A 24,082-nucleotide genomic window follows, 5' to 3' on the forward strand; every position below is an offset into this window, starting at 1 on the left:
ATGCTATATGCTTTGTGGACTTCACCGGACAGAGGTTGCGCTCCGGTTTTGTGATGAAACAAAGGTGTGGTTGAATTTATTCTGCAAATGTGTCTTCTTATTGTCTCGGCCTTAGGCCTATATATCACGGTCGCAAGGTATATCAACTAACAGGTTACAGAGCAAACAACGCAATTATCACAACACATGTAATATGGCATTTTTTCTGGCTTGGCTTCCCCAGTGATGTTACCCACGCACCGCTACTGATATCGGAATGGTAATGCATATTCATTACATGAGGCTAGTAGCATAGCATCTCTCTCCATTGAATACAGGCGGTTGACGTCAACAACCCTCATAAAATATTTAAAAAATCTATTACAATAAAGAGATGTATCCACCAATCCAAAGAAAGGATAGGCAGGAGCTAGACAGACATCTGTTCTGCTTTGTGGACGACTCCCCCCATTGTTAGGGCGGAGAGACAAGTATCTTGTCAGCATATCCATAATCTTTGGCCCAGTTATCCCTCTCGCGTCGCCCCTCTCTGATCTCATTTTGTATTTCAGGTGACATGCTTGAATTTGTTTATAGATGACCATGGAAATCTTTCCCTGACTGGGAAACCCATATTCCATTGAAATCCCCCATCACAAAGAAAATACCAGTGCATCCATTGGACATTAAAATAATGATTTAGTAAAATACTTAAAGTAAACAAAAACGACATAAAACTATTCATGATGTTTAAAACATTTCCTTAACTTTAAACAAATGTATCTTAACTAAAAAGAAAGCATTATGACAAAGAGTGGTGGCACATATTTTGCTAGTTTTTTTTCTCATTTTGGATTAAATAATAAACTTTAAAGTCATAAAATGCAATGATACACGAAAAAAGAAAGTGCACACATGAAATATGTATACAGATTTGACACATTGTACGTAGTAAGTTCCACTTTGTTAAACCCACTGATTGCGTAACAGGCTGCCTGTAAACGAATAAGACACTGGAATGATGTACCGAGTTCGTAGTAACACTTTAGCTTTCCTTCCGCTGGCTATGGGGAACACTGACTTTCTGAAGACACTGACTCTCAGTATTTACACATGAATAAATTAAGGTTGTGATTCTTCAATTTCTCTTCATCTTCAAAGTTCAAGCTTGCGGAGACTCATTCTGCTGAAGGAATCTCTGTGGGGGGAAAAAGCACAGTGTAAAGTTAGTGAAATATGGGGAAGCCATACCGGATTGGACATGGATATAACCTTCCACCCTGTAGAGACCCAGTGCAGACAGTTTTACAGAGAAGGTTCCAATCAGAGAATACCAAACTACCTGGTCAAGCTGTCCGTTTGCTGCATGTAACAGAAGCACAAGCAAAATATCATATTTATGTGGGGGGGGATGCATGAACAGTCAGAGCGAACACGTGCAATATCAGATATATGTCCAAATGCATATCATAAAAACACTAAAATGAAAGAGTATGTTCCTGCTTGTCTACACGTGCACGTGAACATGCGCACACACCTGTGAGAGTTGACCTGCAGCACAGGTTTATAAAGCTGGGGTATCTTTCTGCAGATGAGTGGTTGTAGCGCCTCCTTCAGGCGATGGTAGTTCCTCTCCAACTCCCTCTGGTACTCCTTCTGGTCTGGACCAATCAGACTCTTGTTTTTACGCAGGGCATCTTCACACCTGGGGATGGAGGATAGGAGAGGCGTGAGCACTGCACTTCAACATGCCTTACACATAAGTCCGAAGGAACTTGGCAGAAGCAATTTTGCATGCATTCTTTTTTTTTTTTTTTTTTTGGGGGATGGATCAGCTTAATATTGCAGATAGATTGTATCTTCTATCAATGTAATTGTCTGCATCACTTCCAATCCCCCATGTTTTTTTTATTTTTTATATATATATTCCCCTTTATTACTTTTCAACCCCACCATCCTTTCCCTACTTGGAGTAAATTAGTGAACAACAACGCCCAGGCCTCTACTTCCGGTCTATACTTACTATCTACACCTTATAGACAGAGTTAATTTTACAATAATTCTATATCTATCTATCTATCTATCTATCTATCTATATATATATATATATATATATATATTTATTTTTTTGCTCCTAAACTTCTTCTACTCTCAACCTCTCCGATCATTTTCATGATGTCCATCCGGTTTGCTTCTAAATGCCATATCTTTCTAACTGTGCTCTTTCCCAAAAGCTCCCAACATACAACCTATATACTTATTATGGACACAGTATGCTTACATTATTAGCTATCTTTGTTATTATTTGTTGTTATTTGTTATTAGTCCCATCCTTCAACTCTATTCAATACCTCCCATCTATCTCTTAACACCATCCATATAGGATTTCTATTTGCCATATATATTTCAACCATACTGTGATGTTTTACAAAAGTTCTGAACCTTTCTATTCTCATTGCTTCTACAGATTGTGAATTAAAAATAAACATTTTTGCTAAAAGTATTATTATATTATTGATTGATTGACTATGACTTTTCAGATCACCCAGTAATGCTATCTGCAAGGTTAGTTCCAGGTAAATATTGCAATCCTTTAGCCATTCCTGGACCTGTGTCCAAAAACAAGCTACAAATGGACAGAACCAAAACAAATGATCTAATGATTCTATCTCTTCACAGCAAATTCTGCAGAGCTGGGAAGATTGTATCCCCCATATAAATAACATTCTATTGGTAGCAAGAATTTTATATAATAATTTAAATTGAAAGATTCTAATTTTGAATCCGGTGTCGTTTTGCGTGTCAGTTCATAAACACTATGCCATGGGATCGGTACGTCAAAGATCTCTTCCCAACTATTTTGCAATCTATATGGGACTGCTGTCAATCCTTTGGTCCTTAAGTGAAACTGATATACTTTTTTATTTATCACAGTTTTCCTTAACCAATTATGTTCTTTAATGCAAGGCCGACAGACAAGTTCCTTACTTTCTCCCCCTTCAACTTTCCTCTTCCACTTTTGCGGTAAGGCTGCAATTATTTGGTTGTAATTTTGGGTAGAGCAGACATTTCCATATGTTTTTGTTAGCTGCATGTGCGACATAACTCCACCAGTCCTACCGATGATATCATTTACGAAGATTATACCTTTTTTAAACATTCTGTCAAAAAATAAAGGTTTTTTTGTCAATTAGTATATTTGAATTTAACCACAATATTTGTTGCATTATTTGTTCTGTCGTTTCTGGAGGATTAAATTGAAATTGCAACCAACTTTCTATGGCTTGTTTTAGAAATAGTGACATTTGGGAGATTATTTCCTTTTCAAATAACTGAAAGTGAGAGGTTGTAATCTGAATAAAGGGAAAAAGGCCTTTCTTGAACAGTGGGTGAGACAATCTTACTAATTTGCTTGAGAACCAGTTCGGATTTAAGTATAACTTTTGGATGACTGAAGATTTTAGTGATAGGTCTAATGCTTTAATATTTAATAATTTCTGTCCTCCGAATTCATATTCATTATATAAATATGCTCTTTTAATTTTGTCTGGCTTGCCGTTCCAAATAGAATTGAATATTTGTCTCATATAATTTAAAAAACTGTTTGCTAGGCGTAGGCAAGACCATAAGCAAATAGGTAAACTGGGATAATACTAAAGAGTTAATCAGGGTGATTTTTTCCACAAATTGACAGGTATTTTCCTTTCCATGGTAGTAAGATCTTATCTATTTTTGCTAACTTTCTATTAAAATTTATTGAAGTGAGATCATTTATTTCCTTTGGGATATGTATTCCGAGTATATCCACATCACCATCAGACCATTTTATTGGTAAACTACATGGTAATGTAAAAATTGTATTTTTTAGTGATCCAATACGTAATATAGTACATTTGTCATAATTTGGTTTTAATCCAGAGAGGTTAGAAAATGTATCTAGATCCTCTATGAGGCTGTGGAGGGATTCTAGTTGTGGATCTAAAAGAAAACATGAATCATCTGCGTACAATGACACCTTTGTTTTTAAGCCCTGTATTTCTAATCCTCTGATATTATTATTGGATCTGATTTTAATAGCTAACATCTCGATGGCCACAATAAATAGATATGCCGATAGTGGACAACCTTGTTTCACTCCTCTTGACAGTTTGAAACTTTCTGAGAAATAGCCATTATTTACTATTTTACACCTAGGGTTACTATACATGATTTTGACCCATTTTATAAGAGATTCTCCAAAATTGAAATGCTCCAGGCATTTATATATAAATTCCAGTCGAACTTTATCAAATGCCTTTTCGAAGTCTGCTATGAATAGCAGGCCTGGTTTCCCATATTTTCCATAGTGTTCTATTGTTTCCAATACTTGCCTTATATTATCTCCAATGTATCTTCCATGTAAAAAACCTGTCTGATTAGAATGAATAATATCCGACAATACCTTTTTTAATTCTATGCGCTATACATTTTGCTAGGATTTTTGCATCACAACACTGAAGTGTAAGGGGCCTCCAATTTTGTAAATGGACTGGATCTTTATATTTTCCACTTGTATCCTGTTTCAGTAATAATGAGATCAGACCTTCTTCTTGAGTGTCAGATAATCTACCATTTACATAGGAGTGGTTAAAACATGCTAATAACGGTCCTCTTAGTATATCAAAAAAGGTTTGGTATACCTCGATTGGTATGCCATCCAACCCTGGAGTTTTCCCGGACTTAAAGTCTTTAATTGCATCCAGAAGTTCCTCCTCTGTAATTTCACCTTCACATGAGTCTTTCTGTGTGGCTGTTAATTTGACATTATCAATAGGAAAAAAATCTCTACAATTAGCTTCAGTTAGAGGAGATGGAGGCGACTGAAAAGAAAACATATGCTTAAAATACTTTGTTTCTTCCTTCAAAATATCATTAGGTGAATTATGGGTGACTCCGTCAATTGTAACCAGTTTCATTAAGTTCTTTTTGGTAGCATTCCTATGTTGAAGATTAAAAAATAATTTGGTGCATTTTTCCCATATTCCATCCAGTTTGCTTTATTTTTATAATATATTACACTTGATCTTTCTTGAATAAGTTTTTCCATTTCTTTTTGTTTTTCCTCTAATTTATTCTGAGCCTCTATGTTACAGTTTTTATTGCCATCTATCTGTTCTGTTAGACTTTCTATTTCCTTTCTTAGTATAAACTCTTTTGACCTAAATTGCTTTTGTTTTCGAGATGAGTACTGAATTGCATGGCCTCTAAAGGCACATTTAAAGGTGTCCCATACAATGAGGGGATTCGCTGTACCTATGTTATGTTGGAAAAAGTCAGTTATAAATTTCTTTGTTCTAATTATAAATAAATTATCATCTAATAGGCTTTGATTAAATTTCCAATATCCTCGCCCACGTGGAAATTCAGTCAGAGTAATGTATATGCCTATTATATGACGGTCCGACCGCATTCTGTCCCCTATCAACACTTTTTTTTACTTTTGGTGCCAACGAGAATGAGATAAGAAAGAAGTCAAGACGACTAGCTTGATTCAGTCTCCGCCATGTATATCTCACTAGATCAGCATATTTAAGCCTCCATATATCTACTAGTTCTAATGTATCCATGACATTCACAATTTCCTTAAGAGCATGTGGGTGATTGTTTGTGGTGTGATTTCCTTTTCGGTCCATTGAGCTATTTAAAACAGTATTATAATCCCCCACCATAATAATATTGTCTTGAGTTGCTTGCAGGCTTGATAATTTATTATATATATTGTCAAAGAATTGTGGATCATCATTATTTGGTCCGTAAAGGTTAATGAGCCATATCTGTTTATGGTCCAATACCATATTTAAAATAATCCATCTACCTTGCGTATCTATTTGGACAATTTGCACATTCGGATCGAAATTAATGCATTCTTTTATTTGACATTCATTCATGCCCAGGAAATTGGGCGTCCATAATCTTACTTTAAAAACTCCAACTAACTGTAAAATAACAGTGTCATTTACCTCTTGGTGAAGTCTTTGAAGCAGAGGCGTAGTTTGTTGTGGTGTCTGTAGAGTTTAGGATCACTGGGGATCTCTGACAGGAACACCTGTGCCACCTCCAGAGGTCCCTGGTTGACGGTAGTCCCAACTGACCCCTGCAGCACCATCTGCAGCATCTTGGCATCAGACGGGTCCTGGTGGGTAGCGAAGGCCAGCTCTTGGGTCTTCTTCTGCATATCCTCTATGGCCACCTCGATGGGCATGGAGATGATCTAACAGGACCAGAGAGAGAACATCAGACAATTAGAAACACTGATTATATAGAACGTATAGAAACAAAGAAGTGTGTGCTGTGTGTCTTATGAATGTGTGTCTGTATATGTTGATTTCTCTAAAAGAGAGTAGTTTGACCTGTGGATGATCCCTCTAGGAGTTAGGTTGTAGAGGTCATGTACTAGTGATGTGTTGCCTGTGGTGCTGCATGCCAGTCAGATGAAACCCTAGGGCCTCACCTCCTCTTTGTGGATGATGTTGATACGGGTCTTAATGTAGGGAAAGGCGTGGGATGTGGTCAGGATGGTTTTGCGTTTGAACTGATCGTGCAGATCCCCGTGCGCCCGCCCGTCCAGTGTGAACGGCGTGCAGTAGACAAACCGCCGCAGGTTGTAGTTCTTGTCAAAGTACGTGATGCGGTCCTTCATCTCGTATGTGTCGAAGTACGGCTCCACGTACGTGATTTGGACATAAGCCTGGACACACAGCAGTGACGCCTGGTTAACATGATGCTTTACCAACACTAACTAAAATACACATAACCAATTAATAACCAATAACCTTCTAATAACCAAAAAGGCTATTTATTTGATCATGCTTTGATTCAATTTGTATTCAATTAAGTGATTATTTGGAATCATATCTTTATCCACAAACCCTCTCCCCAACCTTATCCAAACACACAAACACACACCTTATTTGGGTCCTGTTTGCACTTGTCCACGGGATTGGAGTCCTTAATGACTTCCACCTGGTCTTCTCCATAGCGCTCGCCATAAAACCCCTAAGAGAACAAACACACAGAACACAAAGTCAACACAGCACAGGACACACGCAGAGCATCACCATTTCACAAAGAAGAGACCATTCCTAAAGACACACTCCTCCAAACTGCCATCTACCTCGAGTCGGTGTGAGATCTCAGCTAGCTTGGTGATGGCAGGCTCTTTGTATACAAACTCCTGCTCATCCAAGTCCCCGAATTTAGAGCCGTACAATCCGACTCTGAAGTAAGTACCAAACATTCTCTTCCCATCCTGTGAGACAGAAAACATGTTTTACTCTGTGCAGATGTAATACGAGCGCATACATAGTACATGGCCGAAACATGTTGCTTTTACACAGAATGTCATCGGAACTGTAAGGATGAAACACGGTAGTAACTCTGTGGTGACAGAGTCTGATTATGTCAGAGCCAGACTATTGATACATTAGTTGGAATCCATCCAACTCAGGGAAACCAGAGTTCAAGTTCAACCATAGAGGTTAAGTTCTCTCATCATCAGCAAACACTTCAATTGCAACACCAAATATAAAACAAACATACAAACTTCAGCATAATAGATACTGATATACATGTTTGAATTGATCAACAACCTTCAGAGGTACTATTTATAACCTTGTTGACCAGTGATGTTATTGCTGATCAGATTGGAGTATGTGCAATGACCCAGAAACTGTGTGTGTGTATGTGTATGTACACGTGTGTAAAGAGTGTCACAATCTAAGGTCCCCATGGCCCAGAGCCCATCTGGTGCCCTCAGAAAAGCTCCTGGGTAATCCTGATTCTGCACTAGAATAACTAACCCATGATGCTTCAGGATGGAACCAGGTGTTTTACCAAAGAGTAAAGAGACTTTGTTGAGAAGTGGTTTATAATATGGAGACAGCATAGACAGAGATTGGTGATCAAAATGGGCATTCAAGAGGTAGAACCAGAACAGAAGCTCAGGTTGTAAACATGAAGTACATCCATATCATCCACGTGAGAGAGACATAGAATAGCAGAGGCAGGTTGAGCTCAATGCCTTGAGGAGGCTTACAGAGAGATGGAAGGGGAGTGAGAGGCCATTGAGAGCAGCTAAGGCAGAAGCCTAACTGAATGACACCATATAGAAGGCCAGGGATGGTGATGATGGACAGAGAAATCCACAAAGCGCGAGCGAAAAAGGAAGGAACAGGAGTCACGTGTCTAGCAGACAGAGCTCTGCTGTTCAGGATCAGGAAGGAGTACAGCCGTGGGAAGGAAATAGGTGTGTGTGTTGTGTGTGTGTGTTGTGTGTGTGTGCGTGTTGTGTGTGTGTGTGTGCGTGTTGTGTGTGTGTGTGCGTGTTGTGTGTGTGTGTGCGTGTTGTGTGTGTGTTGTGTGTGTGGTGTGTGTGTGTGTGTGTGCGTGCGTGCGGCAGGTGTGTGAAGAGGAGGGGGAGGTTGGAGGATATACGTGGCATCAAGTGTACAGAAACCTGCCAGGACTGAGCCAAACCAGGTCAACTCAAGGCTGAAGGGTTCAGGCTCCCAATACTGCTCTTATATGGTGTATTGCACAATTATTTACACAGCCTTACAGTAGCACAACATACTGTATAGGTATACAGTGAAATACAATGTATATATTTTTTTGTGATCAGTTGCGCTGCCATTTGGCTCAGCCCTTGTCAGTGCATTGTTCATTGTATTACGTTCCCCTTTCAAATGTAACAGAAATTAAGTAACCCTCAGACTAGGAACTTACCACAACACACAATAAGTAAAGTGGGAAGGAAGGGTCGGCATGGCAAACGGGGAAATCAAAAGGAGAAAACAGAATACATTTTAAATCAGGATTCAGGTACTTCACTAGAGAAACTAACAGAAACAACAACATAAACCAAGACAAAAAGAATTGACAGCAACCACCAATGGAAAAACATATCATTCCTTTTGACTTTGAGAAAGAACACAAACTCAACGTGGAGGATCCAAAACATGCAAGGAAAAGAGAGTGAAGCAAAAGGAAGTGAAGAGAGAGAAAGGCAGGCGTAGTGAAGTGGTGAGTTCCACAGCCCCTAGAAACACACTATTCAGGGGGCTGTACTCCCAGTGCTTTAGTTTCCTCTGTGAAGAATAGGGAGGAGTGCTCTATCCTTATCATGCAACAGACCAGGTTAATACCAGTTAACAGAAGACCAGCCGTATGAACGAGAGAACTCAGGGGTCGATTTAGTTTGTCTTTTTCAAATAAAAAGGGAGAAAAATTAACTCATCAAAATCAAGGGTCGGACAAATTAAACAATCCAGATTACTTTGACTTGCACCCTCTTGAAGAAATGTTCTATCTCTTCAATAAATGTGGATCCAGTTGGAACTGCATACGGCAAATGCAAGTTTAGAAAAATAGTTTGTTATTTTGTGGTTCATTTGTTTGTGTGAGTGTGTTTTTAGAGAACAACCTGGGGAGTGTATCCTTTGCACTAAAATCGAACCCTGTGGCTGGAGATGAGATGAGTTGTGACAACAGGCGAGCGAGCAGATGACCAGTTTGTCGTTGATGAGAGAGATGGTCTGACAAGGCAGGGGTGCAGACAGGTGAAGCATTCATTCACCAACACTTGTCATTAGTGTCACACTGGGGCTCCCATGCATGGCCTGCCAAAACAGTCGCATTAAAAAACAATCTCCTCTTCCACAGAAAGAGAGAAAGAGGAGAATGAGGAGAGAAGTGTGGGGGGTTGCTGCCTGTAACATGGCATCAGCAGTCCCACAGTTGGTTGAATGGACGGAGGGACAGATGGACAGCATCCAGTCCAGGCAGGTAGATGTTAATGGATGGTACAGTATAAAGTAACAGTGCAGCCGAGAGCAATAACGGCTCAGGACTAGCAAATAATACATATGAAGTAGACAGAAAGTAAATGAGCGGGCCAAGCAGGAACCATGACTAAGCGACCGACCTACCTCCCAGCCAGTGCTCTGTGGTGACAAAGAGAACACAGGACAATATGAAAACACATGTTTAGTCACGTTGGTACAGTGCGGCCCCCCTCTAGGACAGGCCATGCTGTACTGCTATAGTCACCCCATGCAGACTGTATTTAAATGAATAGCCACTTTAAAGCTATCTATAGGACAGGGTAGGCAGGTCCTCTTTCTGAATTCCCAGGGGGAAATAAAAGTTCCATTGGGGAAAAACAGCAAATCATTGTTTTCATGCAAAGCAGTTCAGGTCATTGGTAATTGTGTGTTTATGTGTGCATATGAACAAATTGAGCAGTGTGTGGGTTTAAATGACTGTATCTGAAGTGTGGCGTGAATTCATGTTTGTCTGTGGGTCTATGAGACCTCTATAAAACGGTGCAGTGATTCTTTGTGATAATAAACAATGTGTGTGAGAGTACGAATGTGTGTGAGTGGGTTTTGTGACCGTGCGTCTGTCTGGAAGTGTACGTATTTGGCATGTTAGTTTCAGCATGCCACCCACAGACAATGGGTCCTTGTACTGGTGGGTCCTTGAGCTTAACACACACGGTACAGGAGTCACAGTACATGACAAAGTCCTGTTTCTATGTCTGAAACACACGGTCCCAGAATCCCAGATAGACAGGCAGTCCTACACAACCTCCACATTGACGTAACAGTGTCTGCTGGGCACGTAACAGTCCTGTCTGTTCTCTATACCTACAGTATATACAGGAGATGGAAAAAGCATGTGGATTTACCTGGTGCACGATTTTGCCAAAGGCTTCCTGTAGTTTACCATGTATGGTGGCCAGCTTCTTGGCGTCCCGGCTGGCCTCGTGGATGGGGATCAGGACCTTGTACACCTCGTTCACCGCCTCGTACATACCAGCCTGGGAGGGGGGAGTTTAGTATTATGCACACTGCACAGCTTTAGAGTTAAATACTGGGATTGGTGGAGTCTGGAGGTTAAATACTTGACTGGGAGTGAAAGAAACGTGTGAATTTGTCAGCAGGTTTGTAATGTGATCCAAATGTAGGCTTGATAATCTGCCCATCCTGAATCATCCATATGCAGCTACTCACCATGGAGAAGGAGGAAGCAGCCTGATCCAGCAGCCCCACCAGACCAGCCTCTGTGAAGTATTTCCCCGAGCAGATACCCTCTTCATCGGGAGACACCACGTCATCAGACACCGCTGACTCCTCCAGCACGTTGGAAGAGATGTTCTGATGCAGAGAGACAAGTTATTTAGACATGGACATAATACTGTAATGGGTTCATCATGGTATTCATTTTCTTTAGAACATGTTACTCTGTATATCAATTCATTAGTTGAGTCAGTTGTGATGGCACTAAGCTAGGACAAAACATGCAGTACTACGTCTCCCCAGGAGCAGGTTTGAGGATGACTGCCTGGTCCAAACAAAGTACCCACATCTACACAGTTCTAAAATAGACCTCTCCCATGGCCTCACCTGGAAGGTGACACAGCCGACCGGCAGGTACTTGCGGTCCTCCAGCATGCTGAGGTATTCTGCCACCAGAGCGGCGCTGTGCACCAGACACTGGGCTGCCTCCGCGTGATTGGTCCTCTCAGAGTGTTTACCCGCCATGTTCTGCAGCCACGTCAGACGCAGGTCTGGAGACGTCTGGTAACCCTTAGCGATCCTGGACAAAGACACAGCAACACACTCAAGGAAAGCTCACTGTGTGTGTGTGTGTGTGTGTGTGTGTGTGTGTGTCTTCCATACCTGTACATGAGGTCTATGAGCATCTCTGGGTCCTCCTGGTGCTCCTTCATCTTGACTGTATCAGACAGGATCATGTGCAGGTTGAACACCAGGTCCTGGACCTGAAATACAGATTAAGACATGAAGCGTGTTTAACAAGGTGTCATCATCTCACATGATTGGATAAGGTACTTCCTATCATATCATCCATTTTCTGGGAGGTCTGACACATTTTCATTGTGTTGTATATTGAACGAGTAGTACTTTAATATATTGGACAAGTAGTACTTTAATATATTGAACAAGTAGTACTTTAATATATTGTACAAGTAGTACTTTAATATATTGTACAAGTAGTTCTAATGTTTTGTACTACAATAACAAAAGGCTTAATGTCAGTAAGTCAGTGATCTATTGATCTCCAGTATATCTCCGTGGCGTTACCTGATCAGGGAAGGTGGTCTCCCGGAGTTCCAGGTCTTCCTCTCCGTAGGTCAGGATGGTCTTCAGGGAACGTCGGAGGAACTCCTCGTTGAAGTTCTGAGACGTTCCAACCAGGGAGGACAGGGACATGGTCACCTGCATCTTGACACGCGCAAAATTCTACAGAAGGACCAGGGACAGTAGGAGTGAGAACATGGAACACCTAAAGGTACATTAACATGTCCTGAAAAGGAACCCATGTGGAGAATCAATAGTTGTATTGAAAATAGCAACGTAGCTGGCAGGTAGACAGTACTCTATGTATCCGTGTTTGCTATGTGTTGTCCTGATGTTGTACTCACGTTGCCGATCTCAAAGTTCTGCCTCATGAGCAGGTAGAGTGAAGCGGAGGCATGGGCCCTGATGGTGCCGATACTGCTGCTACAGTTCCTCAGTAGACGCAGACAGAGGTCAGCACACTGCTCTGTCTCCTCCTCAAACAGCAGCTCCGGGAACTACACATGTACGCACAGAGAAATGGATGATACAGGACAGACAAAGATATAAAAACAGACATTACAATTACAGTATGCAGACATTGTACAAAATGATTTCACAAAATCCCATAAAATTGCAACCCCTCGAAGAATAACTACATGATCGTACACATATACTTATCTGACCTTTGAGACGAGAGCTCTCTGTGTAGCGAAGCAGTGTTGAAGGTAGACGGCACTCTGGTTACAGGCCATACTGTGGAGGAGCACCTTCAACACTCCACCCAGGATACTCTCCTTAGACTCCGTCACAGACACCGTCTATACAGACGGACAGCAGATACACATATTATAATACATCAATCAATCAATTGTCCCCAGAAGCTACATTTGTCTCAATTGTCCAACCTGAATGTTGTGTGTGTGTCTTTCTACCTGAACGATGATCTCCAGAGTGTCCAGAATAATCAGGTTGGCCTCGGTTGCCAGGTTACCATCAATAAGTGCTTCGTGCTCCAGCTCCGCTCTGGTCCTGTCACAGGAAACAGGAAGTGACAGATGGTCAGACACACTCCAAAATGGCCGCCAGCCAGCTCCGTATTCATGAGGTCCCCTTGAATGCCACAGCACTCATCATGCCAGTCAGTCACATTCAAGCCATTGCACACAGAAAGAAGGTCTTCCATGTGCAAAGTACTGTAGGGGACTTGGTATGGATAGATGGATGGATGGAGGGGTTGAGGAGTAGGATGGTGGTGGTGGGGGGGGTTATGATTATGTTGTTACAGTTGTTGTTGATGAGGAGTTACACACCTAACAACTAAAGGCTCCTGGATTTGGGTTTTGGTTCGACTCCCTGGGTTGCGTAGTAGGACACTGTCTCTAAACCTGCACAGTACACGGTACTCACACGGTTCACCACAGAGTCCACAAAACACGGTAGCTACACACTGCATGAAATGGCATAGCTAGCACACAGAGGAGAGCAGGGGACCAGGGACCCAAACGCACCTCCATCCCTTGCCCCACCGGGGGGAGAGAGCTAGGCAGCAGAGGGGTAAGGGTAGAAGGGGGTTAGGGCCGGGGGGCACCGGGGGATGGAGAGGGGTAAGGCTGGAGGGTCCTTCTAGGTAGTGTTGTAGTATCTGCATCTTAGTTGACTAATGACGTCAGTGTTACAAACAGCGGTCGAACTGTTTCAGAAGAGACTTCATTCTAATAAGGGAAAGTACACATGCTGTACAATCGTCTACCTTTTTCTACTGTGTGAATTGTCACAGATACTAATCATCAAATCATTGAGAAGAGAACAACTTCACTAACCCTACCAGCTGCGTCAGAATCACATTGATTTCACCCATCTAACCCCAGAATAGGGAAGACAGACACACATCAGTCAGGACCCAAAGGAGAAGCACACTGGTTAAAAGCACAGCAGGCCAACTGCAGGCACCAGACAGACAAACACCCCAAGCACCGTTACAGGAGAGGTCAGGGGTCAGGGTTCGGAGGTAATGGGTCAGGATTCGGGTCACTGAAGCAGCAGGAGGAACTCAAAGCACTGCAGCACACTGACTCCAGGTTGACACCATTCAATACAATACCTGAGTGATCTGTGGCTCCTACACAGAGACACAGCAGAGAACATATGGAGGAATGAGTTAACAGCACAGATAGAATCACACAGAGACCGAGGAAAAAGGCACAGGTGTCTGACAATCATCACCCAAATACAATAGGATAGGATCCATCAGCATGCATTGTTCTGTTGTAGGATCAGGACTCCAAAACATATGCTCTCTCAGTGTGGGCTTGTTCATTTCAATTAGATTCTCGTTTCTTTTAAGAAGCCCACTATAGGGCCTGAGTGGACTGTGAGATGGCGAGGTATGCATTATCTTGTGCAGAAACGATTATCATAGTGTATTGTGACGTCTTGCCTTTGATTACATGATGCTGGCCGATAGCAGCCTAAACACTCACACTTTTCTCAAACTCTCACACACACACACAGTAAAAAGGTAAGCATACTTGTCCATCCTCTCGCTGTTCTGGCGCCAGTGTGTCATGTCTTTCCTCCAGCGCAGGTTCTCCTGGCTGCCAAAGGCACTGCCTGATGGACTCCTCTCTACAGGAGAGGGAGGGAGGGAGGGAGGGAGGGAGGGAGGGAGGGAAAGGGCAAGATAAGTTAAAGGAGAGAAAGATTGAATGGTCATTTTTAGATCCCTTTTCCCAACGTGTGTGTGCACTCCGTGTTACCTAGTGTACCTAGCTGTCCCCTGCTGCGGCGGACCATCTCCTGGCGCGCCCCGATGCTCCCCAGTATGGCCTCCTCCAGCTTGACCTTCATGTCCTTGGACTTCTTGAAGGTCAGGCTGTTCATGCGCTCAAAGGCCTTCTTCCCCTGCATGGTGAACACAACATGGGCCTTTTTCCATGATGAGGATGGAGAAAAGTTACAGGGTTACTGCACCACACCAAGAGAGGTAAAATGGATTAGAAATTATATAAGAGTAGGTGGAACACTGCATGTGGAGTAGTACAGAGTAAAGAGTAGGAAACCTGTAAAAATAAGGAAAGCTCTCAGATTTGAAGACCAACTCATAGAACATACTCATAGAAGTACAAATTCAAAAGAACCATTTGAAAGTCGTTTCTTTCCATCCAGTCTTATCCAGGAATGAAATAAAGGACTGTCGGTGAGGCAATACACTTGACGTGCTTCTACTGAATTGAGGCATTACACTACTAATGCAAATGATCTAAACAAAGTACAACATGCATCCTTTTTTTGTGCTCCAGGTGCAACGTTACCTTGTACTCGAAGCAGGAGACACAGAGGTAGAGCATGTCCAGCAGACGGTTGAGCTGGGAGACAGACAGGTCAGAGAACCACTTCTGTAGGACACACTCATCTGCATTCTTCAGAACCCACAACAGACAGATCAACAGGCTGCGACTGGACTCTGCTGAGAAGGTGCCATGCTGACGACTGGCCTGGGAGGGAGAGAGCGAGAGAGAGAAAGGGAAAAGAGGTGAGCAAAACAGAGAAAATAAAGAGGGAGAAGGAGAGAGACTCAGGAAGAAGAGAGAGGGACAAAGAGAGGGATGATGGAGAAAGAGAACAGGAAGTGGAAGTTACCTGTGGGTTGAACAGGAAGTGGAAGTTACCTGTGGGTTGAGCAGGAAGTGGAAGTTACCTGTGGGTTGAGCAGGAAGCTGCTGGGACGAGATATCGGAGCGGATGTCCCCGCTATTGCCATGGCAACGGTCTGACTGATCATGCTGTTGCCATCCTCTCCAGACTCGTCCCCCCCGGCCCCACCCGGAGCCCCCTGAGCCCCGCCGGGACGACCCCACTGGTTATGGGACTCTAGAGGGGGGTGGGGGGGGGAACCAATCAGGATCAACCAGCACAAAACAAATCACTGTTGGGACTAAAACTTTAGAGTCGCAGACATTGTTTACTTTTTTCCAATGTGCTTTTCCTGAGCAGCACCTGAACCAGTGTGATTTCCATTGATTTCTAAAGCCATTTCATCTTCCTTTAAATATTAACCACACAGACCATTAAAGTCTGGACTAAATCCACATAGCTACTGCCTAACCCTGGAGGACTACATTTAGAATGTACACTTACCTGTGAAGTCGTGAAGCTGGGGAAGCGTTTCCATGATGATGCCGATGAGTGGCAGGTAGAGCATGGCAACGCGGGCCTTGACCTCGGGGTCAGCGTAGCGGGGGTCAGAGTCATGGCTGGACAGCAGGTTATGTACCACACTGACCACCTTTTTATGTAAGCCAAACATCCTACAGTATAGAGAGAGGGAAGGAGAGAGAGGGGTTAAAAGAACCTGTCTCAATAACAGTCCCTTTCAGCCAATTTTTGTGCGCTTCGCTTATTTTTTTGTGCAGTGTGAACTAGGGTTGTGGTGGTCATGAAATTTCGTCAGCCGGTGATTGTCAAGCAAATAACTGCCGGTCTCACGGTAATTTACCGTTAATTAACATAAACACATTTAGCATCTCCTGGCTTCCACGCATAGCCAACAAGCCACTGATGCAGACCTTTGGAACTTCTACATAGAAAATAAAAAAAATCGAATAAATCCATGTAATATAGCCTACACCATCACAATGTAGTCAATTTGAGAAGAACAGAATAGTATACTCTGAGTTGTCCTTATGTTAGGTCCTGATCTGGCTATGCCAAATGGCTGTGGGCTACACTAGTTCATTTAGCAGACAAGATTTCCTTAGCATTCCGTGGCATTATTTTATATTATTTCATAGTATGAAGAATACAATTGAACATAGCTGAATAAAATAGAAAGGATATTTTCTCCTGACATTAAGGGAGTGAGCACCTATTCTGTGTTGAACGGTTAACAAAGACACAAGTACTCCTATATGCTTAATCTAGAGGGTTTTTCATTTATTTTCTTTAGTCATTTTAGCAGACGCTCTTATCCAGAGCGACTTACAGTTAAGTGACACAACCCTGGCGTTGCAAATGCCATGCTCTACCAACTGAGCTACACGTTATTTATCTAACTTTAGTTGTGATGGGCTTCATGTTTAGATTTTTTATACATTCTAAGGCTGCATGATGCGACTAATGATGATTTGAAAAAAGTTGTATGAAAGGCATGAGCTCTGCTTAGTTTTTTGCGCAGGCTGTACACACTTAATCCTTTTTAAAAACTTTTTTTTCATTTAGCAGACGCTTATTTATCCAGAGCGACTTACAGTTAGTGAATGCATACATATTTTAATTTTTTTTACTAATCAGTCTCTCATTCACAATTTGACAAGCACTTGATAATGCCTTGAACTTTCCGGCGGCATTCCCTTTGTGTGGCCGTAATGCCCACTAATAAAATCCATGCCTTTTGCGGCCAGCGGCCATTGGGCCCTTGGGGTGAATATAAGAATTATAATTCCCTTCTCCCGGCTGCATGCTCCGAAGCAACTCTCACTCACATGGCTCTCCGTCATGTGACCGGGTCTTTCTCACAGGCTACAAGTAAAGACAGACACATCAGATCAGCTGCGCAAGTCCTTATCCAATTCCAAGGCGCATATTGAAGATATTGGAAGAACTGTCCACATTTACTTTGTCAGCCAACAAGATGAGTAGGCCTAACGAACAGCAAAAGCACTAGCCTATGTCAATCTACTATCCCCATAGTACAAAAGTCAACCTATTCTATTCTGTGCGAGAAATAAATATAGTAGTCTGGGACAGTTGTGGGACGCGATAAATCCCAACTCAATACAACCACTAGCATCAAAAAATATGTGCAATGCTCATAGAAGTACAATGAGGCTGACACAACAGATCAGAACGTTTAGCTTAAAATGTTGATCAACAATTAGGCTATTTCTTCACATTATAAGCGCAGCAATGCACACACGGCAGTAAGCTATAAGTGCAAATGTTCCATTCTCAAAAGTGACCACAAATTGAATTGATGATTATGCATGTAATGCTTTTATTATAAAGGTTCATTTTTATGTTGAAAATTATCTTCCCCAAAATTGAAACTCAGCGCTGTGTATGTCTGCCAGTTAGGCTCTACACCCGTTGTAAAGCGGATTCATGTGCTTCATTTTAAGAAGTTATTTGTGATACAAACCTTATCAAAACATATAGGCCTATGGGCTAGGCTACATGAGTATGAAAAATGTATGCACTCACTAACTGTAAGTCGCTCTGGAGTGGCGCAGTGGTCTAAGGCACTGCATCGCAGTGCTAGCTGTGCCACTAGATATCCTGGTTCGAATCCAGGCTCTGTCGTAGCCGGCCGCGACCGGGAGACCCATGGGGCGGCGCACAATTGGCCCAGCGTCGTCCAGGGTAGGGGAGGGAATGGCCGGCAGGGATGTAGCTCAGTTGATAGAGCATGGCGTTTGCAATGCCAGGGTTGTGGGTTCGATTCCCTCGGGGGGCCAGTATAAAAAAATAAAATGTATTCACTAACTGTAAGTCGCTCTGGATAAGAGCGTCTGCTAAATGACTAAAATGTAAAAAAATGTAATAAGAGCGTCTGCTAAATGACTAAAATGTAAAAAAATTGTGTGACTATGATTTGAAAAAGTCGCAAAAAAAAAAAAGAGGCATGCGCTGTTTCTTGCCTTACTGCACACAAGCTTGGCATCATTCACAAGTGATAAACTAATATTGTCACCCATCAGACTATTCTTGATTTAATCTTGTTTTTACATTTACTAAATAATATACAGTTGAAGTCGAAGTTTACATTTTAGTCATTTAGCAGACGCTCTTATCCAGAGCGACTTACAGTTAGTGAGTGCATAAATTTTTCATACTTGCCCCACGTGGGAAACAAACCCACAACCCTTGCGTTGCAAGCGCCATGCTCTACCAACTGAGTTACACAGGGCCTTACACTTACATACACTTAGGTTGGAGTCATTAAAACTCGTTTTTCAACCACTCCACAAATTTCTTGTTAACAAACTATAGATTTGGCTAGTCGGTTAGGACATCTACTTTGTGCATGACAGTACATTTTTCCAACAATTGTTTACTGTATCACAATTGCAGTGGGTCAGAAGTTTACATACACTAAGTTGACTGTGCCTTTAAACATATTGGAAAATTCCAGAAAATGATGTCATGGCTTTAGAAGCTTCTGATAGGCTAATTGACATCATTTGAGTCAATTGGAGGTGTACCTGTGGATGTATTTCAAGGTCTACCTTCAAACTCAGTGCCTCTTTGCTTGACATCATGGGAAAATCAAAAGAAATCAGCCAAGACCTCAGAAAATAAATTGGAGACTTCCACAAGTCTGGTTCATCCTTGGGAGAAATTTCCAAACGCCTGAAGGTACCACGTTCATCTGTACAAACAATAGTACGCAAGTATAAACACCATGGGACCACGCAGCCGTCATACCGCTCAGGAAGGAGACGCGTTATGTCTCCTAGAGATGAACGTACTTTGGTGCGAAAAGTGCAAATCAATCCCAGAACAACAGCAAATGACCTTGTGAAGATGCTGGAGGAAACAGGTAGAAAAGTATCTATATCCACAGTAAAACGAGTCCTATATCGACATAACCTGAAAGGCCGCTCAGCAAGGAAGAAGCCACTGCTCCAAAACCGCCATAAAAAGCCAGATTTGAAAGTGTGTGCGAGCAAGGAGGCCTACAAACCTGACTCAGTTACACCAGCTCTATCAGGAGGAATGGGCCAAAATTCACCCAACTTATTGTGGGAAGCTTGTGGAAGGCTACCCGAAACGTTTGACCCAAGTTAAACAATTTAAAGGCAACGCTACCCAATACTAATTGAGTGTATGTAAACTTCTGACCCACTGGGAATGTGATGAAAGAAATAAAAGCTGAAATAAATCATTCGCTCTACTATTATTCTGACATTTCACATTCTTAAAATAAAGTGGTGAACCTAACTGACCTACGACAGGGAATTTTTACCAGGATTAAATGTCAGGAATTGTGAAAAACTGAGTTTAAATGTATTTGGCTAAGGTGTATGTAAACTTCCGACTTCAACTGTATATGTGTGAAATTTGTTTTGATTTAGAATGGACCATTATCATGCACCGGTCTCAAAACATGGGCAGGGGGGAAAAATACATGTAATCTATGCACTTAAATAGCGAATGGATGACACTTATCGCGTGGTTCATTTTCATGCCAGCCAGGAAGGCTATACTCCTGTTTTAAAGAGAAGCAATGTGCTTAATATTAGTAAAGTTGAGAAATAAATATAGTAGGCCTAGCCTATAGAAAGCTGATGGGATCCTCCTCTTTTTAGTAGAGGCCATCACTCTGTTTTCTCTCGCAATTGCATAGCCTATAGAAATGTTGCGCAACATGAGCTCATGGGCTCTCATGAAGTGATGATTAGATTGATGTCAGTGATTAGAGGGACAATCGAGTGCTGAGTACCAGGCAGTTAGCAAGTCTGGTAGGCTACTAATGACCATCAGCAGCATCAGAGCTTGGAGAAGCCTAATTACCATGACTAAAAGGTCACGTGGAATTTGACTGCCGGTGTGGCTGTAATACGGTTACCATAACAGCCCTAGTGTGAACACTCCAAAGGAACTCAGACCCCTCAAAAGAGCCCCCAAAGCGAACAGACCATCTCGAGAGGTGGTCTGAGTTCGGTTCACTTGAATTCCGCGGCCCGGTTCCGGTTTGTGCAGTTTTTGGATATTGATTAGCGATTGTCAAGGATGCACAGAAATTCCAAAATATGTGTGGAGTTTTTAGTTCAGATTATTTGATTGCAATATGTGATCTATAGGGGTTTGAACAGTGAGAGAAGATGAAAACATGTTTGGTGAGAATCACAACACAGGGTACAAAAACAATTCTAGCTCTTAAAGGGGCAGTAGCCTACATTGGGTGTACAATTTTCAGTTACAGCATTATTTAATTTGCAGTTATTCTTCTGCTATTTATTCTGTTTCCAATAATATTTACATGTTAATAGTATCTTCTGATCGCATTTAGTTCAAAGATGATACACAATAATTGTAATCTATTAGCTTCCAAAATGTAGGTTGGCATATGGTATATCTAGCTGTCCGATAACACATTCTGATGAAATGGCTTGTCCTGCACTTTCTTAAAATCCACAATGCATTGAGTGAATGTTGGAAAAAGATCTTGGTTCCTTTCTGAACATAGCAATGTGAATGCAAAGAGGACTCAGACCACAAAATAGGTGAAATTAACTGGCAAAACAGTTGCGTCCTCATTCCAAGGTAAGGGCAGTGTGAACACAAAGAACTGAGCTGTTACGCTTCTTTCTTTACCCCAGAGTTCACTTTAAAGAGGACTGATATCCTTTCTTTTAAAGAGGACTATTTGTGAAAACACCCTTCATGTACTGACCATCAGCCTTGAAAGGGTCAAGAAAGACAGAGGGGTCCAATGACCTAACCCGTCTCACACAAACACAGTAACACATTATACAGACCCCTTAGCGCTGAGAAGGTCGAGAGAGACAGAAACGGACATGGGGGCCAAATGACAATCTCTCTCTGTCACAAAGACATTAACACAGTGTAAATAATAATAATATGCCATTTAGCAGACGCTTTTATCCAAAGCGACTTACAGTCATGCGTGCAAAATTGTGTGTGTATGGGTACTGACCCTTCGGCCTCTGGGTCCAGGATGACAGCCAGTTCAGCCAGCACCAGTCCAGCCAGGTAGTGCTGCTCTCTGAAGGGGACAGACAGCTCAAACATATTGGCTATCTTCTGGTCCTGCGCATGGGTGGAGAAGCCTGAGCTCTGTGGAGATGGAAAGAGGTCGGGAAAGAAAGACGAGTGGGGGATGATTCAGATACGTTTTCCACACATCTCTTACTCATCCAGGATGTGGATGTGTGTGTCCAGTGTGTGTGTGATCCTCTGTGTTTGTGTAGCCGGTGAGTCTGTGTCTGTCCAGTGTGTATGTACTGTGCATATCTGACCTGCGAGGTCGCGGAGGACACACTGGGAGACGGCGAGGCGGGGGGCGTGAGCAGGCTGCAGGGCAGGTTAAGGGTAACGTAGTGCTCGTGGCTGCAGACGATCCTCAGTAAGTCCAGTCTCAGAGACTCCAGAGTGGGGTTCTGTAGCATGTACAGCTTAGCGGACACCTGGGGAGACACATGGAATGATGTCTAGAAAACTGCCCAAAACATGGTTAGATGGAAAGGCACTGTTGAGGCCCTTTACTCCAAGTCAGGTAAGTGATACCCAATGGGCAAAGAGCAGGATAGAGTACTGTAGTGTCAAGGCTGAAATCATGTACACAAATTCTGTCATCTATCATAGTGGTTTCATCAAAAGTCTTTCAAATGAAAGCAGATTCTGCAGGGATGTTGTCATTGAGGTGCTGTTGGGGTGCTAAAGCGGTTGGCTCCCACTCCCAGTACCTGTTTCCAGTAGGTCTTTATGAGGGAGAAGACGAAGCCTCGGTCCATGACAGACAGCAGGTCATTCAGGAAGAAGGCCAGGCTGGTGTTTAGGCGCTCCACCAGCTCCAGGTCCTGATTGGACAGAAACACGGGGTCAGAGGTAGGGCTGTGGCGGTCACAAACACAGGGTCAGAGGTAGGGCTGTGGCGGTCACAAACACAGGGTCAGAGGTAGGGCTGTGGCGGTCACAAACACAGGGTCAGAGGTAGGGCTGTGGCGGTCACAAACACAGGGTCAGAGGTAGGGCTGTGGCGGTCACAAACACAGGGTCAGAGGTAGGGCTGTGGCGGTCACAAACACAGGGTCAGAGGTAGGGCTGTGGCGGTCACAAACACAGGGTCAGAGGTAGGGCTGTGGCGGTCACAAACACAGGGTCAGAGGTAGGGCTGTGGCGGTCACAAACACAGGGTCAGAGGTAGGGCTGTGGCGGTCACAAACACAGGGTCAGAGGTAGGGCTGTGGCGGTCACAAACACAGGGTCAGAGGTAGGGCTGTGGCGGTCACAAACACAGGGTCAGAGGTAGGGCTGTGGCGGTCACAAACACAGGGTCAGAGGTAGGGCTGTGGCGGTCACAAACACAGGGTCAGAGGTAGGGCTGTGGCGGTCACAAACACAGGGTCAGAGGTAGGGCTGTGGCGGTCACAAAATCTTGTCAGCCGGTGATTGTCAAGCAAATAACTGTCGGTCTCACGGTAATTTACCGTTAATTAACATAAACACATTTAGCATCTCCTGGCTTCCACACATAGCCTACAAGCCACTGATGCAGACCTTTGGAACATCTACATTTTGTAATATAGCCTACACCATCACATTGTAGTCAATTTCAGAAGAACAGAATAGCATACTCTAAATGAGTTGTCCTTACGTTAGGTCCTGATCTGGCTATGCCAAATGGCTGTGGGACACACTAGTTCATTTAGCAGACAAGATTTGCTTAGAATTCCGTGGCATTATTTTACAGTATGAAGAATACAATTGAACATAGCTGAATAAAATAGAAAGGATATTTTCGCCAAAAGATTTGAGGGAGTGCGCACATGCGACTATTCTGTGTTGAGCGGTTAACAAAGAAACAGGTACTCCTATATGCTTAATTTAGAGTTATTCATGTAACTTTACTTGTTCTACAAACGCTGGGCTATATGTTTTGATTTTTAATACATTGTAAGGCTGCATGATGCGACTAATGATGATTTGAAAAAAGTCGCTTGAAAAGGCATGATCTCTGCTTTGTTTTTTGCGCAGGCTGTGCACACTACATCAGTCACTCATTCACAATTTGACAAGCACTTGATAATGCCTAGAATTTCATGGCGGCATCCCCTTTGTGTGGCCGTAATGCACCCTAAAAAAGATCCATGCCTTTTGCGGCCAGTGGCCATTGTGCCCTTTTCCCTGAGTGCTGCGCGCTTCGAATCACATGGTAGTAGGCTATAAGCGCGAATGTTCCATTAGCAGAAAACACCATTATCAAAAGTGAACGCAAATGCAATTATGCATGTGATGCT

The 24,082-nt window shown here is 42.8% G+C and overlaps 1 protein-coding gene across 17 annotated transcripts in view; it reads right to left on the bottom strand.

The window, feature by feature from the left end:
• Nucleotides 1-658: 658 nt before the first annotated feature.
• The window catches only part of dock7 (dedicator of cytokinesis 7), a 69,206-nt gene continuing 45,782 nt past the window's right edge, over nucleotides 659-24,082 (bottom strand). For 3 of the 17 annotated variants that reach the window (XM_041840065.2, XM_041840060.2, XM_041840052.2), the window contains 25 exons: nucleotides 22,529-22,642; nucleotides 22,082-22,249; nucleotides 21,760-21,899; nucleotides 16,239-16,408; nucleotides 15,799-15,971; nucleotides 15,413-15,595; nucleotides 14,858-15,026; nucleotides 14,630-14,726; nucleotides 14,203-14,220; nucleotides 13,412-13,486; nucleotides 13,034-13,130; nucleotides 12,785-12,919; nucleotides 12,464-12,616; nucleotides 12,123-12,281; nucleotides 11,700-11,800; nucleotides 11,424-11,616; nucleotides 11,031-11,174; nucleotides 10,706-10,837; nucleotides 9,945-9,959; nucleotides 7,133-7,258; nucleotides 6,925-7,014; nucleotides 6,470-6,706; nucleotides 5,979-6,229; nucleotides 1,517-1,684; nucleotides 659-1,177 (listed from right to left, as the gene is read on the bottom strand). In XM_041840065.2, coding sequence (XP_041695999.2) covers nucleotides 1,135-1,177; nucleotides 1,517-1,684; nucleotides 5,979-6,229; nucleotides 6,470-6,706; nucleotides 6,925-7,014; nucleotides 7,133-7,258; nucleotides 9,945-9,959; nucleotides 10,706-10,837; nucleotides 11,031-11,174; nucleotides 11,424-11,616; nucleotides 11,700-11,800; nucleotides 12,123-12,281; nucleotides 12,464-12,616; nucleotides 12,785-12,919; nucleotides 13,034-13,130; nucleotides 13,412-13,486; nucleotides 14,203-14,220; nucleotides 14,630-14,726; nucleotides 14,858-15,026; nucleotides 15,413-15,595; nucleotides 15,799-15,971; nucleotides 16,239-16,408; nucleotides 21,760-21,899; nucleotides 22,082-22,249; nucleotides 22,529-22,642 — 3,351 coding nt within the window. In that variant the 3' untranslated portion in view covers nucleotides 659-1,134. Of the gene's footprint in view, nucleotides 1,178-1,321; nucleotides 1,342-1,516; nucleotides 1,685-5,978; nucleotides 6,230-6,469; nucleotides 6,707-6,924; nucleotides 7,015-7,132; nucleotides 7,268-9,944; nucleotides 9,960-10,705; nucleotides 10,838-11,030; nucleotides 11,175-11,423; nucleotides 11,617-11,699; nucleotides 11,801-12,122; nucleotides 12,282-12,463; nucleotides 12,617-12,784; nucleotides 12,920-13,033; nucleotides 13,131-13,411; nucleotides 13,487-14,202; nucleotides 14,221-14,629; nucleotides 14,727-14,857; nucleotides 15,027-15,412; nucleotides 15,596-15,798; nucleotides 15,972-16,238; nucleotides 16,409-21,759; nucleotides 21,900-22,081; nucleotides 22,250-22,528; nucleotides 22,643-24,082 lie in introns of all 17 variants that reach the window. The other 14 variants (XM_041840068.2, XM_041840066.2, XM_041840063.2 and 11 more) reach the window with 10 other exon arrangements.

This window comes from Coregonus clupeaformis, chromosome 20 (assembly GCF_020615455.1).
Source record: "Coregonus clupeaformis isolate EN_2021a chromosome 20, ASM2061545v1, whole genome shotgun sequence".
NCBI lineage: Eukaryota > Metazoa > Chordata > Actinopteri > Salmoniformes > Salmonidae > Coregonus > Coregonus clupeaformis.